The sequence below is a fragment of the Hirundo rustica genome, chromosome 12, assembly GCF_015227805.2.
Source record: "Hirundo rustica isolate bHirRus1 chromosome 12, bHirRus1.pri.v3, whole genome shotgun sequence".
Taxonomy (NCBI): domain Eukaryota; kingdom Metazoa; phylum Chordata; class Aves; order Passeriformes; family Hirundinidae; genus Hirundo; species Hirundo rustica.
The window spans coordinates 15,848,877-15,876,774 of NC_053461.1; the positions used below are offsets into that span (position 1 = coordinate 15,848,877).

Here is a 27,898-nt window from a genome sequence, read left to right on the forward strand (position 1 = left end):
AGGACTCACTCCTGGTAGGGAGATGCCACTGGACTCCCAGACCTCTACAAAAATCCCTTGTTCACAGCCAGACTTGGATCAACATCTCCACACTTCTTATTCTCCTACCTGGCCACACAGCACACAGTGTCAAAAGCTCTCAGTATTCCTTCAAAAGGAGTGAAAGCCAAAGGTATGAGTAATGTGGTTTATGCTGTAGTGAAAGCGCTGCACACTTGGCAATTCTTAATGGCATGAAGAAATTATGCTCCTCCAGAAAATCTTGCACATTCTGCCCTTTAGTGGGCAGCACATGAGGTTTTGTACTAAGTTGAAACAAGCCCTGCCAGATTCATGCTGCAATTTCAGAAAGTAGCCAAATATCTGTGGGGAACAGCCTGACACCATTAAACACTCAGTGATTACGAGCTAAATGCGATCTGAACTGAGGAGTGGAGGAATTGCCTGGGCAGGACATTAGCCCACTGTGGTGTTTGTCTCCTTGCCCTGCAGAGCTGAAGTGAAGGGGAATGGCACACCTGGCACTTCATTTCTGTGCTCAGCACATGGCACAAACACCAAGCATTCATAAGCCCCAAGCCACCGTGGATCTGTCGACCACTCCCCTGTGCCCTCCTTCTAACAAAACTATTGAAAATGTTCATAAAGAACAATTAGGGAGAAGCCTAATTAAACCTGGTGATCTCACACACAATGGGAATCTTTCCTGCCTTAAAACAGCCAATTTAGTGAGTGGGGGAGCAAAGGGAAGTGGTGTTGGGCCACCCTGTAAGCTGGAGAAACTCATTGTCATTCCCTCAGGGCTGAGTACTAGCCCAGAATCAAATATTTGGAGAAAAATCTTATTTCTAGATGGATTCCCTTAGTCTCTGTCCTTGCATGAGAAAATATTTGGGGAAGAGGTTTTAATATTACAAGCATAAAACCAGCCAACAGTGGTTGCACATTTTCTGTAGAGTTTTATCTACGTTTCTTCAGGCCCAGACATTGACAACAATATTTTTAGGCCAAAAGTTATATGGATGTCATAGAAACTTCTAATATAAGAAAGGCAAGGGGCATTTATCTTCATTTTCTATTAAAAATGTAGTATAGCAGTACCTGGCTTATTTAGGAGCACACAAAAATATAGAAATAAAACTGTAATCCCACCTGTACAGAAGCTGGGCAGAGGCACAGGCAGGAGCACGACTGGGTGCTGTGATTTGCCACTGCTGCTCTTCCTAATCAGAGTGTCAATATTCTCTTTTTAATTTTTTTTTTCTTTTTCTTTTTTTTTTCTTTTTTTTTTTTCTTTTTTGCCAGAAGGAGGAACGTGTGAAGTTATAGCAGCACACAGATGCTGTAATAAGAATCGAATTGAGGAAAGATCACAAACAGTAAAATGCTCCTGTCTACCTGGGAAAGTGGCTGGGACTACAAGAAACAGACCTTCCTGTGTTGATGGCAAGTAGCTCCTCCTGTGTATATCTTTCTGTTTGTGTACCATCCAGTGGAAAGCTGTAAGTCTTTAGACTGTGCATAGGAATTACGTTGTGTTCTTTATTAAACAAAATACAAAAAAAATCTATAAGCATAGCTGTATATTTAGATCACTTTCTTGTTACTTTAGTGCACAGTTCTTTGTACATGGGTCATGCTAAGTTTTACCTGAAAACTGTGACAATATTGCCCAGTATGGGTGCTTTGATGAGTATAAGAGATTTATTTATTATTCATAAATATCTGGACAAAATTATCCCTTTAGTCACTTCACAGGCCCTCTTCGGTGCCACATTACTTTTGACTCATAAATATTCCAAAGGACAACTGCCATTCATTTTGATTTAATTAGTCATTTGGAAAGTCAGTGGCAAGATAACATAAATAAATGAATTTTGTATTCTAGTCCTGAAACGAACATTACAGAAAGCTGGAAAAAATCTTTGCCTTTTGAAATCACTGCTGCTGTTGCTTGTCAAAGATATTTGTTTTTTTCTTTTTTTTTTCTTTTTTTCTTTCTTTTTTCCTGAAGGAAAAGCACCATGTTATCTGTGTCTGGATTTCATATGAGGTTTAGCTCCACAGGGTGTTTTCCTCCCTGGGGCTCCCCTGCCAGCACTGCAAGGTGAAACCACACAGCAGTCGGGGAGAGTGCCACGGCTGGGAAGTGCTCAGAAAATATAAATCACATAAGAAGATGGGGAGTAAGTGGTACTAATCCCATTAGTTACCCTTCCCAAACAAGCTGCTCCGTGCTGCAGAATCCCTCAGAGCAGCAGCTTTGTGGAACGGAGTATCTTGTAAAAATCCCTGGCTGTTCTTTTTGGTGAGCGTTGTGTGCTGTTGGTTGTACCAACCCGCAGGGGCCTCAGAGAGCCACGGGCTGGTTTTGTGCAGCACTGTGAGCTCCGTGCTGGGCTCTCCTCATTCTTTCCATGTTGGAATCCCGTGGGTGTCTCTGCCAGTTTTGGGAGCATCTAAAGTTTCCTCTTTGGGGCTGTGTTTGGCGCTCAGCCTCACCCCAAGCAAGTGAGAGTGGGGAGTTCTGCAAGCAAATATTGGGGAAAATGTTCTCTTCTGGGTACCTTTCCTCAATCCCAGGCTGCTAAGGGATTAGAATGGAGCAGGGAGTGGTCCAGTGTAGCTCAGACAGGAGCTGTAGCTAGACAGGAATATTGGCATGTGTTGTGGAATGGAGAATTGTGCAGGCATTCTTGCAGGTTTGACACCAAAAAGGTGAGAGAATAGGGGCTGCCTCAGAGGAGTGAGAACCTCCTCTTCTCTCAGCAGGTATTTCTGGCATGTGGATGTCTGGTTTATGTATTAGAGATACAAAGGGAAATGTTTTGCTATTTAAAAAACACATTCAAATTTTTAAATTAGGAAGCAGTGTTTCATGGCTTGTTACACTGGGAATGCAATTCAGCTTCTGAACTCATGATTAAACCCATGCTATGAATGCACCTGTGAATGATTACACTTTAGTCCACATCCTGTCATTCTGTTATTGCTTAATTACCCCGATAAAAAGAAGCTTTTCTTTTTCTGCTAAGCACACTCCTAAAACGGTAGTTGAAAACTACAGCTGGTTGTAACCAAAGATCAGCTGCACAAAGCTTGAAGAATTTCAGGTTCTTCATCAGGTCATGAAATACAGAGGCAGCAGCTAGAGCAGAGAGACACCATTAATTCATCTCTCATAACTCTGTTCAGAGAAGAGGAGCTCAAAGAATGCCGTGTTAAGAAAAAAAGCCGTGTGCAGGTGTGGACTGGAGCCTAATTGCTCTGTCAGGATTACAATAAAGGGAAATGTTATGGTGCAGAATTTTGAAAGGAGTTAGGATAAAACAATGGCTAATATGAAAGTGTAAGGCAAGTCCCATTGAAGTCACTGGTAAGACTCACTGTGACTTCAAAGCCAGCAAATGTGAACTACAAAGAAATGTCTTCTCCTTTCAAGTTTAGTTGTTGTAGTTAGCCCATGGCTGCTTTTGTAGATGGCTGGAGAACGGTTCAAAAGCCCAAAAGCTGCTGGTAAAAATTAACCCAAAGGACGTTTGCTTTGGCCTTTGTTTTATCCCAGACTTTGCTTTGTGACTTTTGACATACTGACCTGGTTTAAGTCAAAACTTTTTTTCCCATTTGATGATTCCGTTCTTGTTAAGACAAACTCCCAAAATTCCTCATGGGAGTCCCATTGACGTCAGTGCTTTAACTCACACAAAGATTTGGGATTTGCTGTTTATTTTGGACATGAGAACGTTACAAAAGGTCACCTGCAACTTTCTACCTTCTTTACCTACCATATTGGAAGGATTAAGACCAGTTAATCTCACACTAGGTTTCAGTGCGTGAATAAAATATAATTTCAAGCCATAATGTGTCACTAAGAAATCTTTCTTGGGTCATAATCAAATATCCACAGGTGTTCAGGTGCAGCAGTATACTCTCACCCAAACAGAGACATCACCTCTGAGAGGTGACAAGGACTGGGAGAGCCCTGTGAGCAGTTTGGCTGTTGGTTGATTATCACCTCAAGCCATCTCCACCCCATGGCTGTGCACTAATGTGTATCAAACAGGCTGAACCTCAGTATTGCCCTGCCAAACTGTGACTTAATGGTGTTGGGACCAAGCTTTTGGTGTTTCCCAGCTAAACTGCATCAGAAAACACCTCATCAAGGCTGCTGCTTTGACAGTTTGAGTCCATGTTGTGAGCAGAGATTGCATTGCCTTCCACTCCTGCCAGCTGTTGCTCTGGGACACAGCTGGGCTGTGCAGAGAGATGGCTTTGCTTTCTCATTCAGAGAATACAATTATATGTAGGAGTCATCTTAATGTTTTCAGTAAGTATCAGGGGTGATGAAGGGTCCTTTTGTCCCTTTTGCTGTGGGATCTGATCACGGCTAGCACACCATCCCAGGACACAGGGCCTGGCATGCAGGCCTCCCCTGCATGGGCCAAAATTCAGGCTGGGGTTATTCGTATTGTTATTTCCCAAGTATCACTTCCTGCCAGGTCCAGCAAACTTCTTCTTTGGGATCTCACCTTAATAAAAGCATCGTGAGGCCAGGCTGTGGCAGCCTCAGAAGTCATAAATGGTTCCTTGTGGCTCATTCAGTAGACACTGTCCTAAAAGCTGCCTCCAACACCAGTGAACTATGCAGTAGCAACAGTAGGAGCAAAACAAAACCCAAATCTTGCCATGAAACACCAGTTTCTGTTTCTTTGCCTGTTCTGTCACACATTTACCTTCATGATTCCCTTCGTTACTTCAAGGTCTTTTTTGTTTGAAGGATGGTTTGAAATGTTCCCTTCCCTCTCTCCAATTTATCTTGCCTGCCACTTAGCCACAGAATATACCACGGGCATCAGGCTGCTCAGCTCTCTGCCATGGATTTGATTATTTTCTTCATTTGCCCAAACACCTCTCCAGAGCGAGCCCCAGGTGGGTTTACTTCCTTGTGTCTTACAGGAGTTTGAGAGGATCCTTTTTTCTGGGGAAAGAAATGTCCAGCATTTCCAGTGGGCTCCTGAGGACCCTCTGCTTCAGCAGAAATCTCTATCACTGGTGCAATTTCTCTTGTGGGCTGAGGTTTTATTCCTTTGTCATATCATTATTATTATTAAAAAAAAAAAAAAAAAAAAAAGATACTTATAACTTTAATACTGTCAGTTTCGTACTGGGAATGTTGTGCTTTGTACCATATCCTTTAAAGTGGTGTTGAACCATCCTGTACAGTCAGTAGGTGGTGATGTCTGTGTGTTCTTCAAGGCTTGTGAATAATATATAATTTGTTCATCTATACTGGAGTTTACTATGTTACAGTCAATGCTCTCAGACACACTTTTTTTTTTTTAATGTTCCATTTTTCTGTTCCCTTACCTTCAATCTTCTTCCAGGCTATTTTAAACTCTTTCACAGGCAACATCATATTTCTTGCGTAATTATCTGTGAAATTTGTTGGACACACAGAGTATGGAATAACAGAAAAGCACCTGCACTGGCTTTTGAAATCGGCCACAAAGGGACTTTCAGGCAGGTTGTGCATATTGCCAGTGCTTTTAGGAAATGAGGTGGGCTTAACACTGGTGAAAACCAATGAGGAAAAAAGGAAGGTGCTGCTAAAATGCTTAGCAGTATCTCTCCCTTGAAATTGCGCCGGTAAGAAAGGCCTCTGCAGACGCATGAGGGGATCCCATTCCAAGTTTTCCACAGCGCAGGATTCGAAGCATTAACTCCCAGGCAGCAGGGTTGGTGCTTTAGTCTGCATGTCCTCTTTTATACCAGTCATGTGTCAGGGGAAAGAGAAATCATCCATTGACACAGAAAAATAAAATCAAGCCAATATTTTCGTTTTCCACAGATTGATTTTGGATCATCTCAAGTTTCAGATCATTCCACAATGTATGAAGTATTAGCACACATGCACTTACTTCAGATTTCTGTGAGTTTGAGGGCCAGGAGCCACCAGGTCCTGTGAATTTACATCGCACTTCATCAGGGCAGCACTACCAAACCAGAGTCTTAGTGATCAGTGGGAGCACCCTGGCTTTTAATGCCCCTCTGGGCCAGCACCTCACACCTCTCCAGTCGTGCTGCTGGATGATTGGTGCTGCTCATCCTGATTTTTCCATGTGCGACAGTCGGAGCAGAGAGAGGACAGCATTCACAGCGCACATTCCATTTGCTGGCATTTACCCAGGACCCACAGATGAAAATTCCCATCTGGTCTGACACTCCTTAGGCAGACAGTAAGTGCAGCCACCCTGTTGACACCAGTTTATTTATATTTATTTTTAAATTACAGAAAAGACACCAATTGTGGAGTGAGCATCCATAATCCAGGAGTGCTCCTTCAGGACAGAGGTGCAGCTCAGCCCCTCGTGCTGGGACTCAGCCTCAGCATCCTCCCCACAGCACTGGTGCTGCCCCAGCTTGCACCAGCTGGGAGGTGGGCATGGGATGCACAGACACTTCCTGCCTCTCCCTGCAGTGAAAGCAGGATTCAAACCTCGTAGAGTCAAATGAAAGACTGCTATTGACTTTGGGTCAGGTCCTTAGTAAATGCTTTGTTAGAGATAATCCTGTATCTATCAGCACTTACATCAAGTGAAAACAGTTCACAGTCACAAAGCCAATAGTTTTCTATTTATCTAATGTGTACTTTAGGTGGTATCACCAAAAAGACTCGGGTTTTTTCCCACTCTGTGAAAACACTTTCAATCAATTCTTATTTCTTGAAGAAAGGGGGAAAAATGCTTTTTGAAATCCAAGGAGTCAGCTTCTCATCCCTCTAGCTGTGCTTCGGCCTAGATAAGAAGAGATCTCAGGGTCCCATATTATTAATTCACTGTCTATATGAATAACGAGCAGCCTTGGTGAATTATTCCACACTCCTGAGAAAATCTATAGCCCTGTCCTTCTGCAGCATCACTGGAGCCAAGCAGTAAGCTCATATTTATTTTTATTTGGTGAATTCAGATGACTTCATTTGTAAGGAGGAAGAAAATGTCTCTCTTTCCCACCGATATCCATTTAGCAAGCTCAGAAAAAGTTGCAGAATATCGCATGTGCTATAAAAAAAAATAAAGAAGAGGTGGGGGGAGAGAAGTTTAACTTTACTGAAGTATTTTAGGCTTTTGTTTTGTCCAGATCATGTCTTCTTGAAATGCCCTTGCAAGCAGCCTGAAATCACAGCCGGATCCTGGGAGGTGCTGACTTCAGAGGGAGCAAAAGTGAAGCTGGCAGCGGCCACGCAGAGTAATTAATTCATTTACCCGGGCACAGAAGCTCTCATTACCACTGTGCCTTCCCCTGGCAGGGCAGAGGCTGAAGGGAGCAGAGGGGAGGCGTGTGCCTGACCCTGCCAGTGCTGGGTGAGATTTCGTGTCAGAGCACAGCCTGAGCCCAGAGCATCAGCGAGCAGCCTGGGCAGAGCAGAGAGGCTGCGCTTCTCCCTGAGCACGTGGACGTGCAAACAAATCTCTGTGTGGGCACATGGATGCGTATCTGTGCATTTTTATATATATATATGTGTGTGTATTTCTGTGTGCACCCTGCAGAGCCGCCCTGCCACGCGTGGTGCCTCCCAGCAGCCAGAGCTGCTCACGCACACAGGGATGCTTTCCTGTGGACATCCAAGGAGCAAACCTGCGGCTCACCTGAGGCAGTCTGCAACACTCCCCCATCTCCAGAGAGGGCTGCACCGTTCCTGCTGCATGCAAAGCGCAGCAGGCCCCGGGGAGAGGGGGATGGATGCTCCTGCGCTCCCGGGGTGAGGATGCTGCAGCTGAGGAGAGCGTCTGGCTGGGGGTTTGTGTGAGCTCCACGCAGCTGTAATTTGTCTCCCCAGCTAGGGTTTGTATTTCTTTCTTTCTCCAGTGACATGGTGGTTTCCTGCACAGCAAAGCAACCACCCTTTTTAACATCAAGCTCATAGAACAGCTGACTAATCCACCCCTGATGAAATGCGTAGAGCTCACTCAAATCCCGATTTCCGTAGGAAAGAAAGAAACACATTTTTCTTTTTCTGCTTAAGAGGGGTAAAGAAAAGAAAAAGTTGTAAGTCATGGCACTATCTCCACCTGTGTGAGGGGTGGTCGCTTTTCCAGGCTCCAGCTGGCAGATTTCAGCGCTGACACAGAGGGAGCACAGCCCTCACAGCCAACCAAGGAGCACAAACAGCATCCCTACAGTGAAATTAAGGAATGGCATGGCTCTGGAGCCGTGTGAAGACACACAGGAACATATAATTACTTCACCTCCATACAGGGGAAGGTAACCTTTCGCTCAAATACTTGCAATAAACTCGCTAGAGGCTAAATGGAAAAAACAGTAGGAGCTTTCTCCTCTGATAGGAAGCATTAAGTGTTAATCACAGCACTGGAAAGAGCCTGGGAAGGGGGTTTGGAGGCAGGGAGGGCAGCTGGCCACACCAGAGTGCCAGGCACCAGAGGGAAAAAGAAGCACGAACTGGAAGGGGAAAGACAGTCTAGAGAAAATTCCCTTGCAGGGGTGAAGCCACAGGCAGGAGCAGGGGTTCAGGTTAAGGACTGGTCAGGCTGCCTGGAGAGCACAGAGAAAACCAGAACAAGGGGTTTCACTGCTTTGGTGAGCCCAGAACAGGAGACTCAGCCCCCTGTGAGCCATGTGTAAATCCACAGATGGTAGACCTAGGGGGGAAACCAGCAAGAGCAACGCTGAGGAAGGCTCCTCACAAACACCCTCCACCCAGCAATGCTGAGGGAGAGGTTTCCAGACATCAGGAAGGTACGGTCTGGTGTGTATCTGCCCTGCACGGCAGCAGGAGAAAGAGATTTGCTGCCATTTACTGTGCGGGGAGGTGATGCAGCTGATGGAGGATGTGTGGTGTCTTAGGAGCAAGAGGGTTAAACCTTTACCTGCCTTTAAACAAGCACTGGGTTCATCTTTTCCTCGTGTGGCAAAGCACACACGCACAGCCCAAGTGCAGCATCCAAAATCCTCTCAGAAGGTGGTTTGAAACCCAGATTTCCAGCTGGTGCAAACTGGCTCTTGAAGCCCTGAGAGACTTGCTAGTTTGTGCCAAATGAGTGCTCAGAGGGTTTGTGGAGTTTAGGAAAATGAACAGGATGGTGACTGGCTATTAAGCCTTGCTCACAGTCCTCAGGGAATGTGTGAGACCAGTGTCCAGCTAATCCATGGCCAAGGGCAGCTTAGGGAAACATTAGGCTCGGGTTAGCATCTGTGCTGTATCCTCTCACACCAAATCCTGGCAGGAATTCTGATGATAGTTTATCTCTGCTGGGAAAGACCGTACCATTAAGTGGCTAATTCTGCATAAGCTCACTCCACACATCTTTTCTGCATCAGATTCTGTGGTTTTGGTGCACTGTGAAGTGCTGTGTGCCTACAGGTGTCTCTGATACACTGTAGAAAATATATGATTGGAGTATTGCAGGGCAGGAAGTATTTTCTTTTCTTTCTTTTCTTTTCTTTTCTTTTCTTTTCTTTTGTTTTCTTTTCTTTTCTTTTCTTTTCTTTTCTTTTCTTTTCTGTTATTTTCTTTTCTTTTCTGTTATTTTCTTTCTACCTTCCATCTGTAAACATGGAGCTAGTTCACAAGGCTTGAATGTGGTTTGTAGGATTAGGGTTTGAACACAAAAGAAGTGGACGATTAAGTAAGAATGAGAAATGCTCCTCCACGGTGAGCTCTCTTTAAATTAATAAATGAGAACCTGCAGCTATTACACGCTGAAATTTTAAAGAGGCAGTGACCAAATCTTTGAAGGAAGCAAACACATCATTTATCCTCTTACTGATGAAGAGAGCTCAAGTAGGAGTCACCAGTTTAGCACTGAGTGTCTGTTGTGCTGAACTATGTGAATTAATCTGGCAGCTGCCACTGGAAGCAGGCAAGTCAACGAGTGTTTAATTGATTTCAGAGGATCAATTATCCATACAATTGATCACAGACACGTTTATGGTTCCTCCTCTCAGAGTACAACCAGGTCACTGTAGGACCCAAGCTCCTCAGCATTTTGTCAGTCTGTAGTGTGCTTTGGGAGATTTTTATGCATTAATATTGCAGAATTGTCTTAAACTGAGGAATCAAGCAAGGACATTGCAAGCAAGGGATTTCTATCAAATCTTAGACTTTTTGCTGAGGAAGTGTGATACTCAGCATGTAAATAACCTTCAGAGTTTGGAACAGATCTCCATATGTAGGTGTCAAAAAGCAGTTTACTAATCCTGTATATCAAAGAAAGTATTATTGCTCTTTGGGAGCTGTTTTCATAAACCACTCAGTTTGTCACAATAACTGCTCAAGGTTAAGCAAGAGGGAGGATGGTAAATTTCAATATTATTTATAAAGTGCTGCCTCTCCCTTTTGAAACCATCATGCAAAAGACAGTGGTGGGGAAAGGAGCTGTGCTCCACAATTTAAGTGTTCTGCCCTACGCCATTAGTACATAAAAACTATTCTGCAGGCAGATGGATTGCTTTTAATATGTGAGTTTGTGTAATCATTTCCTTCTGATGACAATTCCTAGGCAGCAACCATACAGCAGAGTTTTCAAGATGCATGTGCATGGTCAGTACATTTTTTTTTATCTTCCAAATGTGCCCAGAACTCAGGAACAGCAAGGTGAAACATCAGCACAAACCATCACTCAGAAATGAAATGGAGAAGCAAGTGACACTGTCTTAACTGAGGACAAAGGCAAATCTCCCATTAACTCAAATGAGAGTAGAAAACCTCTCTCTCTATTGGTTTTCTTATTAAAAAATGCTCTCTCCTTTTTCTCCAGACCCCTCCACGAAATACCATAAAACACGGTTGTGTGTAATATAGTTATGTAAATAACAAATGAACTCTATTTCCTTAAGGAGCTTCCTTTCCTCTTCTTGAAAATTGGCAGCTGGATGAGCACTTTTTGAAACAAAAGTGCCTGTAGTCCCTGTTATATGTAAAAACTTCTGGGATTCAGCTCATTAGCAGAGGCCCAGCTCATCATTGCACCGGTGCTGTTCATTTCCCTTGTTTGTCTGGTGAATTTGGTTGAGCTGAGTGCCAGGCAGGGAATCAGGTGAGGTGCTTGTGGCAGAGCTGGAGGAGTGAATTGCTTCCCCCAAGCACTGGGACTGCTCCTTTCCTGGGATGGATGTGCAGTTCCAGCCACTCTGCCTCCAAAAATGGGGTGAATTAACCCGTGGGGCCAGGCGTGGGGAGAAGCTTTGGCTGCTCAGGAGAGGAGGCAGCCTCTGTCCTAGGGCAGCAGAGCAGAGGATGGAGGAGCAGGAATCTGCTGTTGGATCAGGAATCTGCTGCCAGACCAGGGATGCAGAAAGGCTGAGAAAACAGTGGGAGTTTAATTGATATAAACTCCCCATCAGTAAAATGTAGCTTGGAAATTCAAAGAGTTCTGCTAGCTCTAAGAGGGGGTTGGCAACAGCTTCCCACCAGGGTTGTCAGCTGTTTTTGAAGACTTCCAGTGTCTTTTGTCTCACCCACAAAATGCAAAGTAATTGGTATTATTTGATCAAATAACACTGCAGCATGCTGGTGAGCAATGGGTGGATCACAGACATAAAAGCCTAGACAAAATGCTGTACAGCAGACTCATAAAATTCATTTTTATGTTAGAGACAAAAAAAAACAAAAAACAAACCCTCTTGAAATCTTTAGTTACAGTTTGGCTTTATTTGATACAATCATTTTTTATTGTTTGGTTGACCAACATAGGTATCTATTTTTTTTTATTCATTTATTTGCAATAACCTGCTGATAAATCAGCTTTAGCAGTGGAACCAATTAATTCTCCATTGTAAATATTGACTTAGATATTTTTAATCTATTCTGTTTGTCAGAGATGGCAGTCCTGGACCTCTCTGGCTGAGCAATAATGAGGCAGCATTGCAGAATCCTTTTCTAACTACTCCTCTGAAACAGCCCTTGTAAATTCTTCCTGATCATTGCAGGAAAAGACCCCACAGCACTTGCAAACACAAATTAAGTAAATTATAGTTTAGCTGCATGGCTTGCACTCTACCAATGACCCATGGTGCCCACAAGTGGGGATTCTAACAAAATGTATCCATCTGAGTTTGCAGGTTTCCCAGCTGAGCCGCTCATTAACACACATGGCCGGATGGAAAATGATCAGAAATTATCTGTGATTACAAGAGACGTGGTCTAAATGCGTTTTGTGTAGCCATGCTGGATAAATAGAATGAATGGGGGAGGTTTTGAAATTCCTAAAATTCAAACCTAACTGCAAATCACCCAGGTCTGTGTTTTACTGTTTTGTGCCACCTTTTGAAAGCAGATACAACTTCCTAATAGAAGGGATAAATTGACAAACCAGGTTAGAAGTTTAAGTTCTGAATGTAACAATCCTTATTCACAGGTCTTCAGTGAAACCTCCTGCAAGTGTGTGCTGAATCCCATCAGTCTTTCTCAAATCATCAGGAACACTCATTTGTAGCTAGCTTTGGGTCAGACCCTTTCCAGCTGAACCACTTTCACTTTAAACTCATTACTTATGGTAAGCATAGCCACCCTCTTCATGCATTTTGCATATTCAATTTTTGAGCCAAAATGTAGGAGCTGCATTAGCTTCAGTGCTCCCAGCAGGTAATCAGGCTCCTGCAACATCAAACCTTATGTCACCGCCAGTAATAGGCTGAAGTCGTCCTACCCTCAGAAGGACTGTGCTTGCCCAGCTCCTATTAAAATTAATGGGCACTGGGCATCCGTTCCCTCTAGGCAGCTTCGGAAATATCAGCCAAAATGCGGTTTGTGAGTATTAACCTTTAGGAAGTTAGTGTTGGCAGCTTCCCACCGCTCGGCACTGCCTTCCAAAGCTCTGCTGAGGCGTGAGCCCTGCCCTGCTCCGGTGGGATCAGCTCCTCCAGGCTGTTTTGGCAACCTGGGGCTGTTTTGGCCGAGCAGAGCCCGGGCAGTCCCGAGGGAAGTTGCCAGGCTGCCTTTGCCCATCTCCCAGGAGCAGCCTGAACCGAGCGTGGCTTTTTCCTGGTCATCGGACAGAAAGGAAGCCCAGTGCCATAAAGGTCAGTAGAGGCGGTGTGAAAATGCTGCTCTGACTCAGTGTCGGGGTCTGGGGCAGAAATGCCAAAAAAATTGCAGGCTAACTGTTAAAATAAGCATATTTGATATACCAAAAAAAAAAAAAAAAAGTCTGTGAATGCTTTTATATATTAAACCTTGTAAGGAACTTTGTCCTGCTGATTTAATGTTCTTTAATTAGTTGGGGTTTTGTCAGTTTTTCTTTTCCTTTCCTGTCTGTGTATGCGAAGAAAAATAGTCTGGTATTTGAAAAGAAAAATAGGATTAGAATAATTTATTATTGGATTACTATTAAACTAATAGAAACAGCCATATAAATTCATTTCTATAAAGAACCTCCAGGTCTCAGGTCTAATCCATGCAGATGGTGACCTGTGAGGAAGCAGTGTTCCAGGAATAAATTTGCTGGTTTAGACTGGAGGGTTTCAACCCAGCTAATAAACTCTCAGTGGTGCATGACTGAAATGTTCCCGCAGAGCAAACTGTCCCGTCTCACTTTTTTTTTTCACCAAATAGTTCTAAAATAACCAAAGTGTAATCACCACTCTCGACTAGCAGATTGTTCATGGACACAAAATACAGTCCTAAATCAAATAAATTGCTAACTGTGAAGCATTTACTGGGCTCTGCTTTGCATATTATGAGATAAGAAGCAAATATAACGCACTGGTCTCTATTACTAAATGCTGCTAAAAATGCAAAGTGATAAATGTGCTCTCTCAGTTTCAATACAGCATCATTAGTAGAGAAACCCTGTAAGGATCACCTGCATCTTAATGACCTGCATCTTCCCCACCACTGTGAGTGCAGCTCTGTGCTTTTGCTGGGAACCTGTGATATTTTAGGAAGTATTAGTGTTATTTTGTTATATTTTTGTTCTGGTGTTCCTACTCTTTTACTTTCCCTTCCTAAATATGAGTGTCTAGCAGTGAGAGACCCAGAGGAAATGTGTAGCCAGGGACATGAGCAGTGCTGGCAGATCAGAAGCAGCAGAAGGGGCAGCCAGAGCTCTTCCTGGCTGTGCTGAGTCCACAGGTTTTGGGCAGAATTATGGGCATGGCTTACTGCAGTATTCCTGGGCTCAGGGTATGGATTGTGCACTTCTTCTGCCAGCTTTTCCTGAAATATTGGGTCTTGCTCCGTGTAGCTTCCTGTGGAATACAAATCAGCCATGTTGGCGTAGTGTCCAGCTTGCACAACATATTTGGGTCATGTCTACCCTTGTATTTGCTCACTTCATGGCGTTCTACAATATGTCAAAGAATGTAGATGCTGCTGTAGATTCCCATTTAATTTATCAGCTAAAAATGACCAGGTGCCTGGAATTATCACCGTATTATTTTTGTTTGGGTTTTTTTCACTAAGAAAACAACATCACAGATGTTGAGAGGTTCTTCCCAGGAGTTTTGCAGAGACCAAGGAGGCTATACTTGCACTCTGAAACATAAGAAAAAAAATACAGTCTACTGTTTTATGCTGCAAAACAAGGCAGGCAGTCAGCAAGGGCAGGAGCACATAGTGAGAAGAACAATTGGGCTGTGAGCAAGAGAGGAATGAAGAGAAGCCACACTGCAGAGCGTCAGCAGACTTGCTGTGTAGGTAATGCTGGATGCAGTAAATAACCTCGAATATTTGGAAATTATTTTTCTCTTGTTTTTGAAACCTGGAAGAATGTACAATAAATAGATTAAAGATGTGCGATGCTCAGATCAGTGTTACTGTACCTGTGCAGGATGAGATAAGAACAGGGCATGGGGGGAAGTTCCACAAGGTTGTGATTGCCAGTGACTCTGGGGAAACCCTCAGGTGAAAGGAGACATTCCTACAGCCTTCTTTTCATTCCCATCCAAAAACATCCTTCTTTCCAATTTCTCTTTGGCGTCAAAATAAATGAAAACATTTCATAGTGATTAATGGTGTGCTGGCTATACAGTGAACACCGGTAGGGATGCAGCTGATCAGCAAAGAGGATATTTTCAGAAAACCTCATCATGTTTTGTTTTGACTTTATGCTGACACGTTGAATTTTGACCAAAAAAAAAAAAAAAAAAAAAAAAAAAAAGTGATGCAATTCAGCCAGTTGTGTAGGCAAGAGCGTGAGCACTCAGACACACTCGGGGAGAGTCGATCCCACGGTGATTCTCTGGTAGGAGATACCTTCCAGAGAAATTCCCCATCACTGGACACATGCTGAGCTGCTGGCCACCACGTGCACCTGGATTGTCCTCCCCAAGGATTCTGTCTGCAGGACAGGAATGCAGGAGCGTCTCTGTGGTCTCCAAGAGCACCCAAGGCACTGAGGGACCCAGCAGGTGCCACCTCTGAGAATAGAAGGAGGTGAGAAATGTCACCACGTCCTTGTTTCCTTTAGGAAACAGTTTAGTTATTTAAGAAGTGCTTACAAGGTTTTGGAGGAAGGACCAAAAGAAAAACTGCAACCTAATGCAAATTAACTCTGTGCTTGTAGGTTTTGATGGAGCTGGTTATACATAAAGTCTGTGCTGTGTGTATTCACCTGGAGACCTAAACTATTATGTAGAAAAAAGAAAAACAACAGCACAATATTGTTGCTTTCACTACCATTGATCTTTAATTTCCCACTTCAATTTTGCTTTCTAGATTAAGGGGATGTTTTTTTGTGCTGCTGTGTATGTGAGACGTTTAAAACTTGCTTGAGATTTCAATTTCCAGAGGGTTGTCTTGGCTGGGGTTGTAGCTTATCTAATATTTTGATGAAGTCTAAGCTCTCTGCTGTAAAAGTCAATTTAATTTTAAGCTGTTGTTTTCACCACTAGAGTGAATAATCCAATTTTTAATTATTTTTTATGGTTTTTTTTTTGTTGTTGTTGTTGTTTGTTTGTTTTTTTGAGGGGGGGTTGAGCATAATTTGCTGAAAATTTAGCTGCTTGTCATTACTGTAATTTTAGTGGAAGGGACATTGGAAAAACCAAGCCTCACTGGAATAGATTGTTATCCAGTGTAATGTATTGATCAGGTCAGGCAGTAAATTAACAGCAGCAGAACACCATTAAATTTTGAACTTAATTGCCTTCTACTCTTAATTTCTATTGGATATAATCAATAGGTGCCAGAGGAAAGTTAGAAGAGTTATTTAGCAAGCTGCTATTTCCTGCAGCATAATGGAAAACTAATGTTTCATCTTCTAGTTGATGCAAATAATTTGTCGTTTGAGAATGGCCACTTAAACATTTTATCAAAGACTCACTTTTAGTTCTGTCTTGATTAATCTTCATCCATCTAAGAAGAAACATGATTTAGTGACAAAATCTCTTTTGGCTTAGCTGCCCCTTTGGTTTTTGTTTCCCTGGAGGATTTCCCCAGTCTCTATTCCCATCTCCATCCATGCACACCCTGAGTTTTTTTCCAGGGGAGGGTTCTCAGGCCAGTACCTCTCACTATAATTTCCTTTTCCAGGGAAATGCTGTGCTACAACCAGCAGAAATGAAGACCACGCCCTTGGTCTTGGCTTTTGTCCTTGGTTCTTTTCCCAGCTTGTTTGGGCAAGTTGCTCATTTCTCTTATTTTCCTGCCTGAAGGACACACGTGTAAACAATTGCTTTTGCCAAAGGCTGGTGTCAAGCTGAAGGGCTGCACTTTCTTGCTGGACTCCCAGTGCTGATGACACACTTTGTTCTCCTCTCCAGCCTCAGTTTGTTGCTCCCTCTGTCTTGCATTTCTGTCCATAGTAATATTTTAGACACCTTTTTTTAACTTGCTGTTGAATTCCAGTATTGCTTATCCTGCTGTAATCTAAACCCAGCCCCTTATAAATCAATATCTGAGTGCTGTTATTATTTTTACACCTCTTTGAGCACTCTTTCCATTACCTGGACTTTTGCTAATAAATTGCTGCAGAGGGGACACCGTGCTTTGGGTGGCCCCATGCCAGGGCCATGTGCCCAGTGTCACTGCCCTGTGGAATTACAGGGACATTAAACAGCCATTGAATGGAGGATAGACATCTGATGCGAATTCGGGAATTACTGCAAATTTTTGGTGGGCCTTGGAAACTGTATTACTGAAGCAGCACACAGAATAAAACAGGCCAAGGTAATCACACCTCAATATTTTACAAGTTCTGTGCCAGTGGTGCTGCTCCATATTTATAACTTTGTACTGGCGTGAGGCAATTCACGTTCGAGGTAATGGGAGTTTTCCAGGAGTGTTGATTCAGGTTCCTGGTGAGAAATGAGTATAGCCCCTTTTGCTCGTCTTCACAGCAGAAATAGCAGTTAGAGTTGAGAAGAGTCTACTTGAGGTGTTATGAAGTGGAGCATAATGATGCACCTAATGAACAGACCTTCATAGAAGCCTCATTTTCTAAGAGAGTTGACCTATACTTGCTCTGAAAACCAAGTGTCTTCAGGGAGTGGCAAGTTACCCACCTCAAAATAGAGTGACAATGAGTGATCCTTGCTTTGAAATCTTGATCTACGTCTCTCCACAGCTCTTTCCACTATAAAATGTGTATAACAGGTATTTTACTGGGAGCACATTTGTTTTTATTCAAGCCCTATATATATTAAAAAAAAATAAAATAAAATTGCTTGCTGCCTGTGCAAATTCAAAAACTGCCAAATCATCAAAAGAGCTGAGTATGAATTTACCTCTTCGACAATTATTCCCTGTCACATTATTCTGGTTAACAGGGAATTCATCACAGCAGAGAAAGCAAAAATAAAGCCTCTTTGACAGTTACAAGAAATTACCTGTGTTTACAATAATCTATTTTCCAAGGGAAGGCTGGAGGGCAGAGTTTGACAGCGCTGAAGCTGTACCACCTGCAGTGATGTCCTGTGACCATCACTGGCTCGGACTTCACCTTTGCGGAGGGAAGGCTCGTTTGTCCGTGTTACAGACCAGCAGGAATTGTGGAAGGTTCAGAGTCCCAGCTCCCCAGAGAGGCTGAAATTCTCCTGTTTTGGCTGTTCCACTGGTGTCCATCACATCACCGGGCTTTATACTGGGAGGAGACAGAAGAGGTGGTGCTGTGCCTATTGTATATTCAGGGGGCTGAACCACAAAGCACAGCTGCCCACGGAAGCCAGTGGCCAAATGGGAAATTGGACGTGGGGCTAATTGAGCGCCCCTGGCCAGGAGGGTGTCAGCTGCTGTAATGGCATTCCCATTTCCCATGAAGAGCTTCTCCTCGTGTTTCACTCTTCTGCCAAGAAAGAGATAAAAGGAGATTTTTCTCTGTCTCACTGCGGAGAATCCCCTTTTCATCCAAATGAATTATGCTGTCTTTGAGGCGCCAGATTAATCTGTCTGTGATATCCCTCGTGCATCGCTTCCAGACTAACACATTATCTGTGTTTCTTCTTCCATGATCTGCTGGTGCAGATGAAAGCTAACACACATGGCAGGCTGGAAAGTCTGCTGTTCACGGCCATGGAAACCTCTACAGGAACAACTCTGCCCTGCTGGAGAAGGGAGGTGCATAGTAAGACAACATTTATGTTAAGGTTGATTACAAGGATAGTTTGGTGCAGGTGAAGCTCCTTCTCTGACTCGCTGTCATCATAAAAGCTTTGTGAACCATAGATTATTGCATTTTAGGCACCCACAGCAGGACAGGCAGACAAGGTAGGAAGTCTCAGAGACACACATGAATTAGGATTAAATGGAGCAAACTAATTCTCAATCAGATCTACTCAGCACTAAAACAAAGAAGATGGAAAAAGACAGCATCAAAATTAGCGAGCTAACAGATTGCATTTCTGCTTGGGAGGAAGTCCTGGGTTATGAAATGCTGCTGGATTTGAAGTTCAGTTCCACCCTTATTTGTCGCGCACATTTGTAGCACTTATCTGCAGCCATCACCTTCTAGTTCAATCAGGGCAGTGAGGTTTTTTTTTTCGAGGAGTGCTGAAGGTTTTAAAGCTTAGCCTTGGCAGAAGTCTGCCTGTGGTGTTATACAATTCACATCATGGTTAGGATGGGCACTGCAATTGTTGCTGCTCTGTCTGTTCTCTGCTGTGTTTGTAAAAGGATCAGGATTAGAGCTGTGAGGTTTTCTTCTGATCCCTAAATCCAGAAGCGTATTTGCACCATTTTTATCGCAAGAAAGTTATCCACTGCTCACCACTTGCTTTCCTGAGAAAGAGTCAGACAAGACATTTTGGAAAGCAGGATTTTTCTGTGCATGCTGTTTGCGGTACTAAGAAATTATACCTGGCAGTAACTCCAGTTATGATCCAAAACCTCCACACAACAACAACAACACCCCAAAATCCAAAAGAAAGAAAACAAAGTAACCTCCCAAAAAATACCAGCCCTTCAGAGGTTTTGCAAGGTAGTTTTGGGAGTTTCAGGCAATAATATTTTCTTTGCATAACTGTTCAAACTGAATGCATTAACTCTATGCATAAATTGTTTTCAACTCTCTCTTGTCATTCAGTCTGAAGAGTTTTTTGGTGGCACTTGGGAGTTTCTATAAATGTTGGTACTGGCAGGTGTAAGACCTTTGGACTCTGCTGAAGGGCAGCTGAAGGGAAGCTTCAGTCTCTGGAAGAAGCTTTGCCATTAGTTTCATGGCCAGCAGAACTAACAAATGGTGGCTGCAGGACAGGCTGACCATGGAAAGGACTTTATATGGCACCACTGGAAAAATGTGTGAAACCTTGCCCTGCATTTGCACATATTTTCCAAGAGTTTCAGCCAAACTAGGAGATTTCCACACCTTTGTCCTGAATGACAAGCGAATGCATTTTCTAAAGATATGTTCTGCACTGCCGTAAATAACAATTTCTCTTTTTGCCTTTGCAAGCCGTCATCAGGAGGCGATGGCATCACCTCCTCATTCCTACCCTCCATCTACCCACAGAGCCATGAGAGCATGCATGCAAAAATGCATAAAAATGTCAGCCTTGCAATTTAAATGTCAACTCCTCAATCTTATTCCAGTACATTTAGACCCTCCTTTGCATACAGCGTGGCTGACTTCTTACAATTCTAGTTTTCTTCAAAATGACAGAGGAGGAATCCGTGACCCTTTCTGATAGCTCCATTTGTTACTGTCCCCTTGCAGAACACAAATGTAATGCAGTGTGCTCTGCTGAGAGACCAGTCCCAGGCTACCCCTTAGGGATATTAAATAGACATTTTGATTGTCTTTGTGCTGATCTGACTCCCTTTCTCTTCACCAGAGTTTAGCAGGCTCTTGCTGAAATGCTGCTGGGATTTGGCTCCATTGGGATATCTGCCAGCACTGCTGCATGGGGGGAAGATGTTGCACAGTTGTGTCTCTGTTGCCCATCTCTTTCAGCGCCCTGGAAAAAAAGAAAACACAGAATTAGATATGTAGATACAGATATATATTGGTGTGTAATCCATTTCACAACTTTGTCTAGATGCTTTAGGGTTTCTTTTTTTCCCCATCCTGTGGAGTTTTTTCAAGTCTCCATCAAGGGGAGGCATTTGGCATCATGCTGAGTGATGCTTCGGTGGGTGCTGCAGGCTGCTGAAGAGCACAAACGCACCTCTGCTGCACTGGTGGAGCTGCAGACACAGCCTGCTCCTCCCTCTCTCCCCTTAGTGCAAAGTGCTATTCTAAAACTCAGTTTGAAGGACTGAGGGCTTCCACTGGGTTACCTAAATTCTGTGTTTGGACACCTAAACAACTTTGCCCTCAATGGTCTTCTAAATTAAAAGTTGCAATTAAAAAAAAAAATAAAAAAAACCCAAAAAGCACCATCTATACAATTTATTTTCTCAGATCATTTGAAATTAAGACCAAATGCAATGAGTGTAACAAATAAGTTAACATAACTAGTTAGCTTTTGAAGAATTTCCTCCCAAACAGTAATAAGAAATGTACATGTGTACCTTAAATGATTTCTCTGGGGTCAGATCAGTTTTTTAGTATTCTTATTTAGTGAGATAAAATCTTATGGCCATTCTTGAGGATCTCCTGAGCTCCTTTTTATTCCACTGTCCACAGAAAGTGGAAAGGATTGCCTCTGCTTCTGTCTCTGGCAGAGAACACAAATACAACCCAATGCTTTCACTGAAGGATCAGGGACATTTTTACAATTTTCCCCCATGTCCTGCAGAGCAGCTTGTACAATCCACAGTGATCCAAGGACAAGAATATGCTTTCCTTTCTACCTTGGCAGGATTTTACAATGTCAGGGTAGGGCCTGAAAAGTACTTTGAGATCCTTGTGGTAGAAGTGTTGAAAAGGCACAGGAAACTGCTCTGGTGTGATGAGATACCAACCTGGCTGCAGCATGAGCCTCCCCATTACTAAAAAAGCCTTTGGAGGTCAAAAGCTGTCCCAGTTTGACTACTTCCACCTGCTTTTTAATAGGAAAAAAAAAAAAAATCTGATAGTGTCTGAATTATTCATTTATATTAAAATACAAAGTCTTGAAGCACATCAGCCACTAAAGACTCTTCCTTGCAGAAGTCCTTCTGCATTTCCCTGGCCAGGGCTGCTGCTCCCTGCAAGGCAGAGCTGGAAGGTCTCCCCATGAGCTCCCAACACAGAATTGAAGCCTTGAATGCTCCCTGGCCACAAATTGAGGCCTTGAATGCACACTAACTGAATATTCATTTTGTCCATTCTTTAGAAAAATAGTCACAATTTGAAGTACAAGAATAGCTCCATTCATGAGCCAGGATGTGAGCAAAGCCTCTGCCACCGGCGCCGTATCTGCGTTTCTTAATAAGAAGCCAACAAAGCTGAGATATTACCACGTATAAAAATAATGAAAAAGAGATATCCAGGGAGAGAAATTATGTTTTTGTCATGGAGCGATGTGGGTTGATTATAAGCATAGGTGTTATTTCTTTCTCTCTGTTGTTCACTTGTCTGTGCAGTGTGGGACAGTCGGGACTCAGAGCACTCCTGCTGCAGGGCTGGGCAATATCAGGGTTTCAACATTTGGAACAGCAGATACTTAGGGTAAAACTTTCCCCTGATTTGAGCTGAACAATTCATCACACACGTAGCTGTCATTAATCTTACATGCAGAGCCAGGCTTCTCATATTTCAAAACCTTTGGAGAGGCAGCTTTTTAATCTATATTTGGTTCTTCTTTTTTTCCCCCTCTGAGATTGGTTTCTCTTTGCATATAATGCTGCAGTAGTTTCAATTTAAACAGAACCCTGAAATAAAATACTCGAATTTAAAACCCTAGCAGAGAGAAAGGAAAGAATTATCTTGAAATTCTTTTTTATTTTTTTTGAGGTATAAAACTTGAATGACAGCACTGCTGGCTGCCAAAATTGACATGCATTTTAACTTCTGTTTCAAGCAATGCATTATCTTAATCACAACAAGAGGGCACGTACTCCAGGATGGAGCCATAGATTCAATTAATCTCAGTAGTAATTCACAAAGCAATTCATTATAATATAATGCAGCACCTTGAAGTATCTAAATTACAGCAGCTGAAGATGCTCAAAGACCAGAGGCAGATGCAGAAGCTGCCCAGCAGCTCCTGGTGGTGAGTTCTAACTTCTCGCGCCTCCTCTCTGACACACCATCCCAGACAAAAGGCACATCTGCTCCTATGAGCCTGGAGAACGGGTAAAAAGGCCAAGGAAACAAAAATGTCAGGAAAAACTGGAGAAAAGACAGAATTGCTGTGAGGGCAGCAAGTGGCCAGAGGGTGAGGTCTAAGCTTATTCTCAAAAATACATGAACTATGACAGCCTCAGGTTATGAAGTATTCCTGTCAAAACTTTCTGGTGACCAAGAGCAAAATTTTTAAGCAATTTGCATACCTCTCTGGGTTCCTGAGATAATAATATAGCTGTCTGCTCCTTATTTTGTGGGTCATTAATACAGCTCACCCTCTAAACCCTTCTGTCTGCTAACATTCAAACAGGAGGTTCCTGGAATCCCAACCTCTTTGCCGTTTTGCAGAGCAGAATCTGGACACAAAGCATTATAAATTCAGCGCTGTGTGTCACTATGGGAACAGCTTCTGCTGCCAGACAGCGTTGGGAATGAACTGGGAACTGGCTGTTTAGGCACAGTGTGTGTGTCTGCCAGGCAGCCACACGCATAAACATCCAAATGCAGATATGTAAATTTTACCATTAAGTGTTTGCACCTCTTTGCTTCCCCATTTCTTCATATTTTGCTTCATTTAGCATAGATTATCTCAGTAAGTCTGGCAACTACTCAATTACTGAATTCCTTTCAAAGGAAGGGAAAGGAAGATGACAAAATTCATCAAGCTAGCATAAATCACCATATCTTCCCCACCTGAGGATCTGACCCTCTAACAGTAGTTTCTTTCTTCTTTATAAAGGTAATTATTCTATTAAAATTAATAGCAAAATGAATACTGCTGTGACTGAATTACATGGGATAAGCGTGAAATACTGTGATCAGTTCTGCTATGAATTAGTAATTATAGTGTGCCCAGAGAAATTTGCATACTTTGCTCTCCTCCCCTGCTATCTGCCTTGGTTTGGCTGCCAGCACTCACTCCAGGGCTGGAGCCAGAGATTGCTGGTGCTTTGTGCAAAGAGGAGGTGTTTGCAGAACAGTGCACCCCTGAGTTTTAAGAGAGCAGAAGAAGTTCCAAGATAAGCTTGGGTTTGTTTGGTATTCGAAATAGCTGCGGTTGCCTTTCTAAATGTGATGGTGTCGGGGGTTTTTAGTGCTTACATAGATCAGGTGAGGGGAAAATGGAGAGAGGGGGTAAAAGTCTGCCTCCTTTCTTCCTCCTATTGTGTGAAAAGTTTGTGTATTTATGACTTTGAGCTGATGCTGCCTGGAGCAGTGGAAGTAGTTGGTGTCTCAGAGGGATGGCAGGTGGAATAAGGGAGAGCTCGTGGACCTGCTTCAGAAAGAGCTGTGTGCAGCTCCTCGCACTCAGGTGCTTCGTGCAAAGTTTAAAGGTGACCTTGAAGAGATTAAATGACACCAGGATGAAAGGCAGCCTTTCGCACACACACACTGAGAGCCCTGCCTTGGGCCAGCCAAAGGATGGAATGTAATAATCCCTTTTATTTTTTGTGGTGCTGTAAGGTCGTAGGGCAGAAGTCAAGCGTCAGGTCCAGGCTGGTTTCTCGGGAGGAGAAGGAAGTTTTTCCCTGCAGCCTTACAGCCCTGCCATGCCAGGACACCTGCTCAGCTCAGGGACTCTTCACCTCAGCACAATCTAAACATCCCAAAGGAATGGGATCTAAGGAGAACACAGATGGGGAGAGAGTTCCTCCCCTTCAACACTCAGAGACTGGAATCTGACATCCTACAAGTGCTCAACGCAGCTCCAGAGGTGGAGAGACGAAATCAGTGATGCCCAGGCAGGCTTGGGAAGCTCTAACTGGCTGCATTCCTGTGAAGTAATTGCTTTTGTTACTAGGATTTTATTGTTATTATTCATATTAGGATGATCACAGGCTGGTTTTAGATAGCTTATGCTTGATTAAATAATGGCCTGCTGCAGTGATTAATGCAAACTTGTTCCAATGGGTAAAAAACTTGTGTTTCTTTCCTGAAAATAGTGTGTAGCAACAATTAAAAGAAAAAAAAAAAAGGAAAAAAAAAAAGGGGGGGAGGGAATGGGGGGGAAAGGAGACTTATGCTGACATAGTTAACATAATATATTTTGTTTCTTTGACAATCCCCAAGTTAATAGAAAGTAGTTCTTTTTTTCCTCCCTAGAATCGCCTGTGTAGTGCACAGCTTAACCAGATCAATAGAAGCATTTTTTCACCCCAGGAATGCAACCTCAGACAACTTGTAAAAAGGTCATATAAACCCCTGATGCAAGCCATTATTTTTAATTCATGTGGTCTACCCATGTTTCCTAGCACCTGAACCGTCCTTTCTGCAAATTACATTCCTTTTGTGAATATAAACAGTTTATTAAAACTCCTGTATTAATTATTTAAATGAGTTTATAAATATTTGAGGAAGCCCATGCAAAAGGCGCTCATAATAAATTATTATATTCTACCTTCATTGAAAGCTAAATTAAAGAACTCTGATGATTGCCTTTTGTGAGAAAGCCTTTTCAGCTGCCTGTCATCACAAGGTCTGGGACAGGAGAAATTCATCTAAGAAGCACCAAAAAACATGAAAATCACCACCTAAAGGTCAAAGTGAGATAACAACATTTGTATCTTAGAGTGTTTGTATTAAGTGTGACACTATTCCTTTAGCTGTGCTCAGTATCTTATGGGGGAGCCATCAGTTTCCAGCCTCAGCTTTGGGATCCCAGGTGTGGAGATGGAATTACTGACAGAAGGGGAAGGATTGGTGCTAAGGAGGGGCCTGGAGCAAGAGAGAGGAGGAATCACTCACACAGATTGATTGATCGAATGAGAAGTCAGATCCTGTAAGTGGTGCTGGAAAGAATATCAGCCCCAAGAGTCTGTGACAGATCAGCCTGAGCAGTGCAAGGGGATTTCTTGTATGGAATGAAATGGGGGGAAAGAAAAAAAAAAAAAAAAAAAAGATAAAAATAAAAAATTAAATAAATAAATAAATTGGAAGCAGCAGAATAGTAAAAACTTCTATGGATAAAATTTTCTGGTAATTTTTTTTCTGGATGGAAGAACTCTTCCTATTGGAGCTGTCAGTTTTGTAGTGTTGGTGGGTAAGAGTCACTTTGTGGACATTCCCATCTTTTGGGTCCCTTTCTCTGTGCACATGGCCGTGTCTGGCTGTCAAGGACGTTGCACATTATAAATGGCAGGTGGCAGTCAGGACAGAAGTGCTTCTGCAGAGTTTGGGCAATGGATAATTAAATTGATTGAATAGAAAGGGATGTCTGGTGATGCACCCCTTCACCCTGTGCTTCTTTCTCAATTGTCCTGTGTTCCAGGAGCCTCATGAGGTAGGTGTCGCAGTGTCCTAAGTGTGCTGACCAGCGCAGCCACAGGCTAGCTCAGTCTATCCCACTGCGGCAGCGTGGTGAGGTTGAGGTGACAGGCAGAGCGAGCCACCTCCTCCCTGTGGGAACTTGGATCCCACCACCAGTGACGGGCACGTAGATGGAATACACGACCGCGGCAACTGAATGAAGGACTGACTCCTCTGAGCAGGGTACAAGGTGGTTTATTGGAGAGGGAACACGGAGCTCTGCACTCTTCTCCTGCTGCCCAGAAAGAGCCCCGAGAGCAGCTGTGCAGTAACTTATAAACAGGGGAGGGATTAGGGGTGGCGACAACCGATCAGCCAATGGGAACCAACAGGGGCGTAACTGGGGGTGTAAACCTTGGAACCGGGGACCAACCACAAAAAGGCAGTAGGGGATTTCCAAGGCCCCAGCCTATCACTCTACGCCCTCCCTGGAGCTTTCTAGAAGCCAGGGAAGGGTCCTGGAGTGATAGACAGGGCGCCCAAGAGGGGAGAGAGGGGATTGACAAGTGGGTATGAAGGGGAAGGGATGATTGACAGATAACAGTAAAACTTAACTTGGGGGTAAACAAGTCTGAACCGTTATATCCGACAGCGGGGTACATGGAACGAACCAATACAAAATCCAACGTAAAATCATATTAAATAAACGAAACGAACTACGCACCGCCACAGGTAGGCACGTGGATCCCATGACAATTTGGTAAAGTCAGTTTGTGGTCATGCAGGAGGGACCAGGAGATGGTCCTGCTCTAAAGCCTCAGAGTGTGATTTGAGGTGATGGCTGATAAAACCAGAGCACCTGTAGAGATGGGCTCAGCTCTCTGATCAGTGACAGTTCAGACACAGCCAGTCTTTACAGATTTCCCAGCACTTTTCACCAACCTGCTTCTCTTGTTCGTCCACCTTCTCTTCTATTGGTGATCACCATTAAAGCAGAAAATCAGAAATAAAGTCTAAGAACTGCGACATAACACCCAGAATTAGGGGGCTCCCTAGGCAATTATCTTTCCTAATTTATCAGGTATTTTGAAGATTAATACTTAGAAAGAAAACCCAGCTATTTCACCCTTGTTCTGTTTTAAAGTGCTTTAAAATGATGGAGGAAGGGAGTATTGTAAAAATAAAGAATATAAAATCATAACATTTCATCTCAAGCTTTCTGTTCGGTTTTCTGGTAACTACAGCAACTCCCAGTGTCTTTGTTTAGCTGTTTGTCTTTGGAGGGCTCCTGCTTGCCTACATTTTGCTACTGGCAGAGGTGAACACATTCTGCAAAACCTTTTCGACTAATTCATGCTCATAATTGTAAAGAGCTCGCGCTGGGCACGCTCAGGCTCCACGTACATTCATTTTGTACGAGCATTAATGAGATCAAGTAGAACAAGGACAGATGTTGGTGAAAAACAAACTCTTTTTTGTAGTGATGAGAACAGAGCTCTCAGCTTCACAGCTGAGAATCACCTGAGCAGAGTGGGCACGAGATTCCTGGAGAACCTGGAGTCTGAGGCTCGTGGCTTCTTCCACATTTTATCATTTTCAAGAGTGCATCTTGTGCATTACAATGGAAGTAATGATCTTAGTATAAATTAGGGATTATTCCCTCTAAGGACAACAGGGTAAGGTCATTGTACAAATTAATAGTAGCAAAGGGTTACCCAGAGGAAGTGAAATCCAGGGCCTCTTCCAAAGTAAAAAAAAAAAAGAGAGAGGAAAACTATCACTGTGAATGGTTGTGAATTTTGATCTTTTAAAATAATACAACTCGGAGTTAAATTGAACGGAGGCAAGAAGACATGAGCAGTGCCAACAGCAGCGTGGCCATGAAATTTCAAGTGCCCACTAAAAGACTTCTCCGCTTTGTAAAAGGTCTCAGAGTAAATAAGCATTATGAGCACTGAAGGAAAACATAATTTCAAAGGAAAGCTTGTCACTTAAGGTCAGTTTAATATCCACACATGAATTTCACTGTTTATAAGTCTTGCTGATAAGCT

At 43.1% G+C, this 27,898-nt stretch overlaps 1 protein-coding gene and 1 long non-coding RNA gene across 4 annotated transcripts in view; one reads left to right on the forward strand and one right to left on the reverse strand.

Moving 5' to 3' along the window:
• The window catches only part of TAFA1 (TAFA chemokine like family member 1), a 223,554-nt gene that overhangs the window by 181,587 nt on the left and 14,069 nt on the right, over nucleotides 1–27,898 (forward strand). For 2 of the 3 annotated variants that reach the window (XM_040076558.1, XM_040076559.1), the window contains one exon: nucleotides 1,306–1,446. In XM_040076558.1, coding sequence (XP_039932492.1) covers nucleotides 1,306–1,446 — 141 coding nt within the window. The remainder of the gene's footprint in view (nucleotides 1–1,305; nucleotides 1,447–27,898) is intronic. The other variant, XM_058422255.1, reaches the window with a different exon arrangement.
• On the reverse strand, nucleotides 22,054–23,280 carry LOC120758380 (uncharacterized). The gene is made up of 3 exons (XR_005702875.2): nucleotides 23,124–23,280; nucleotides 22,448–22,599; nucleotides 22,054–22,186 (listed from the first exon to the last, which is right to left on the reverse strand). It is a non-coding gene; the product is annotated as an uncharacterized LOC120758380 (long non-coding RNA).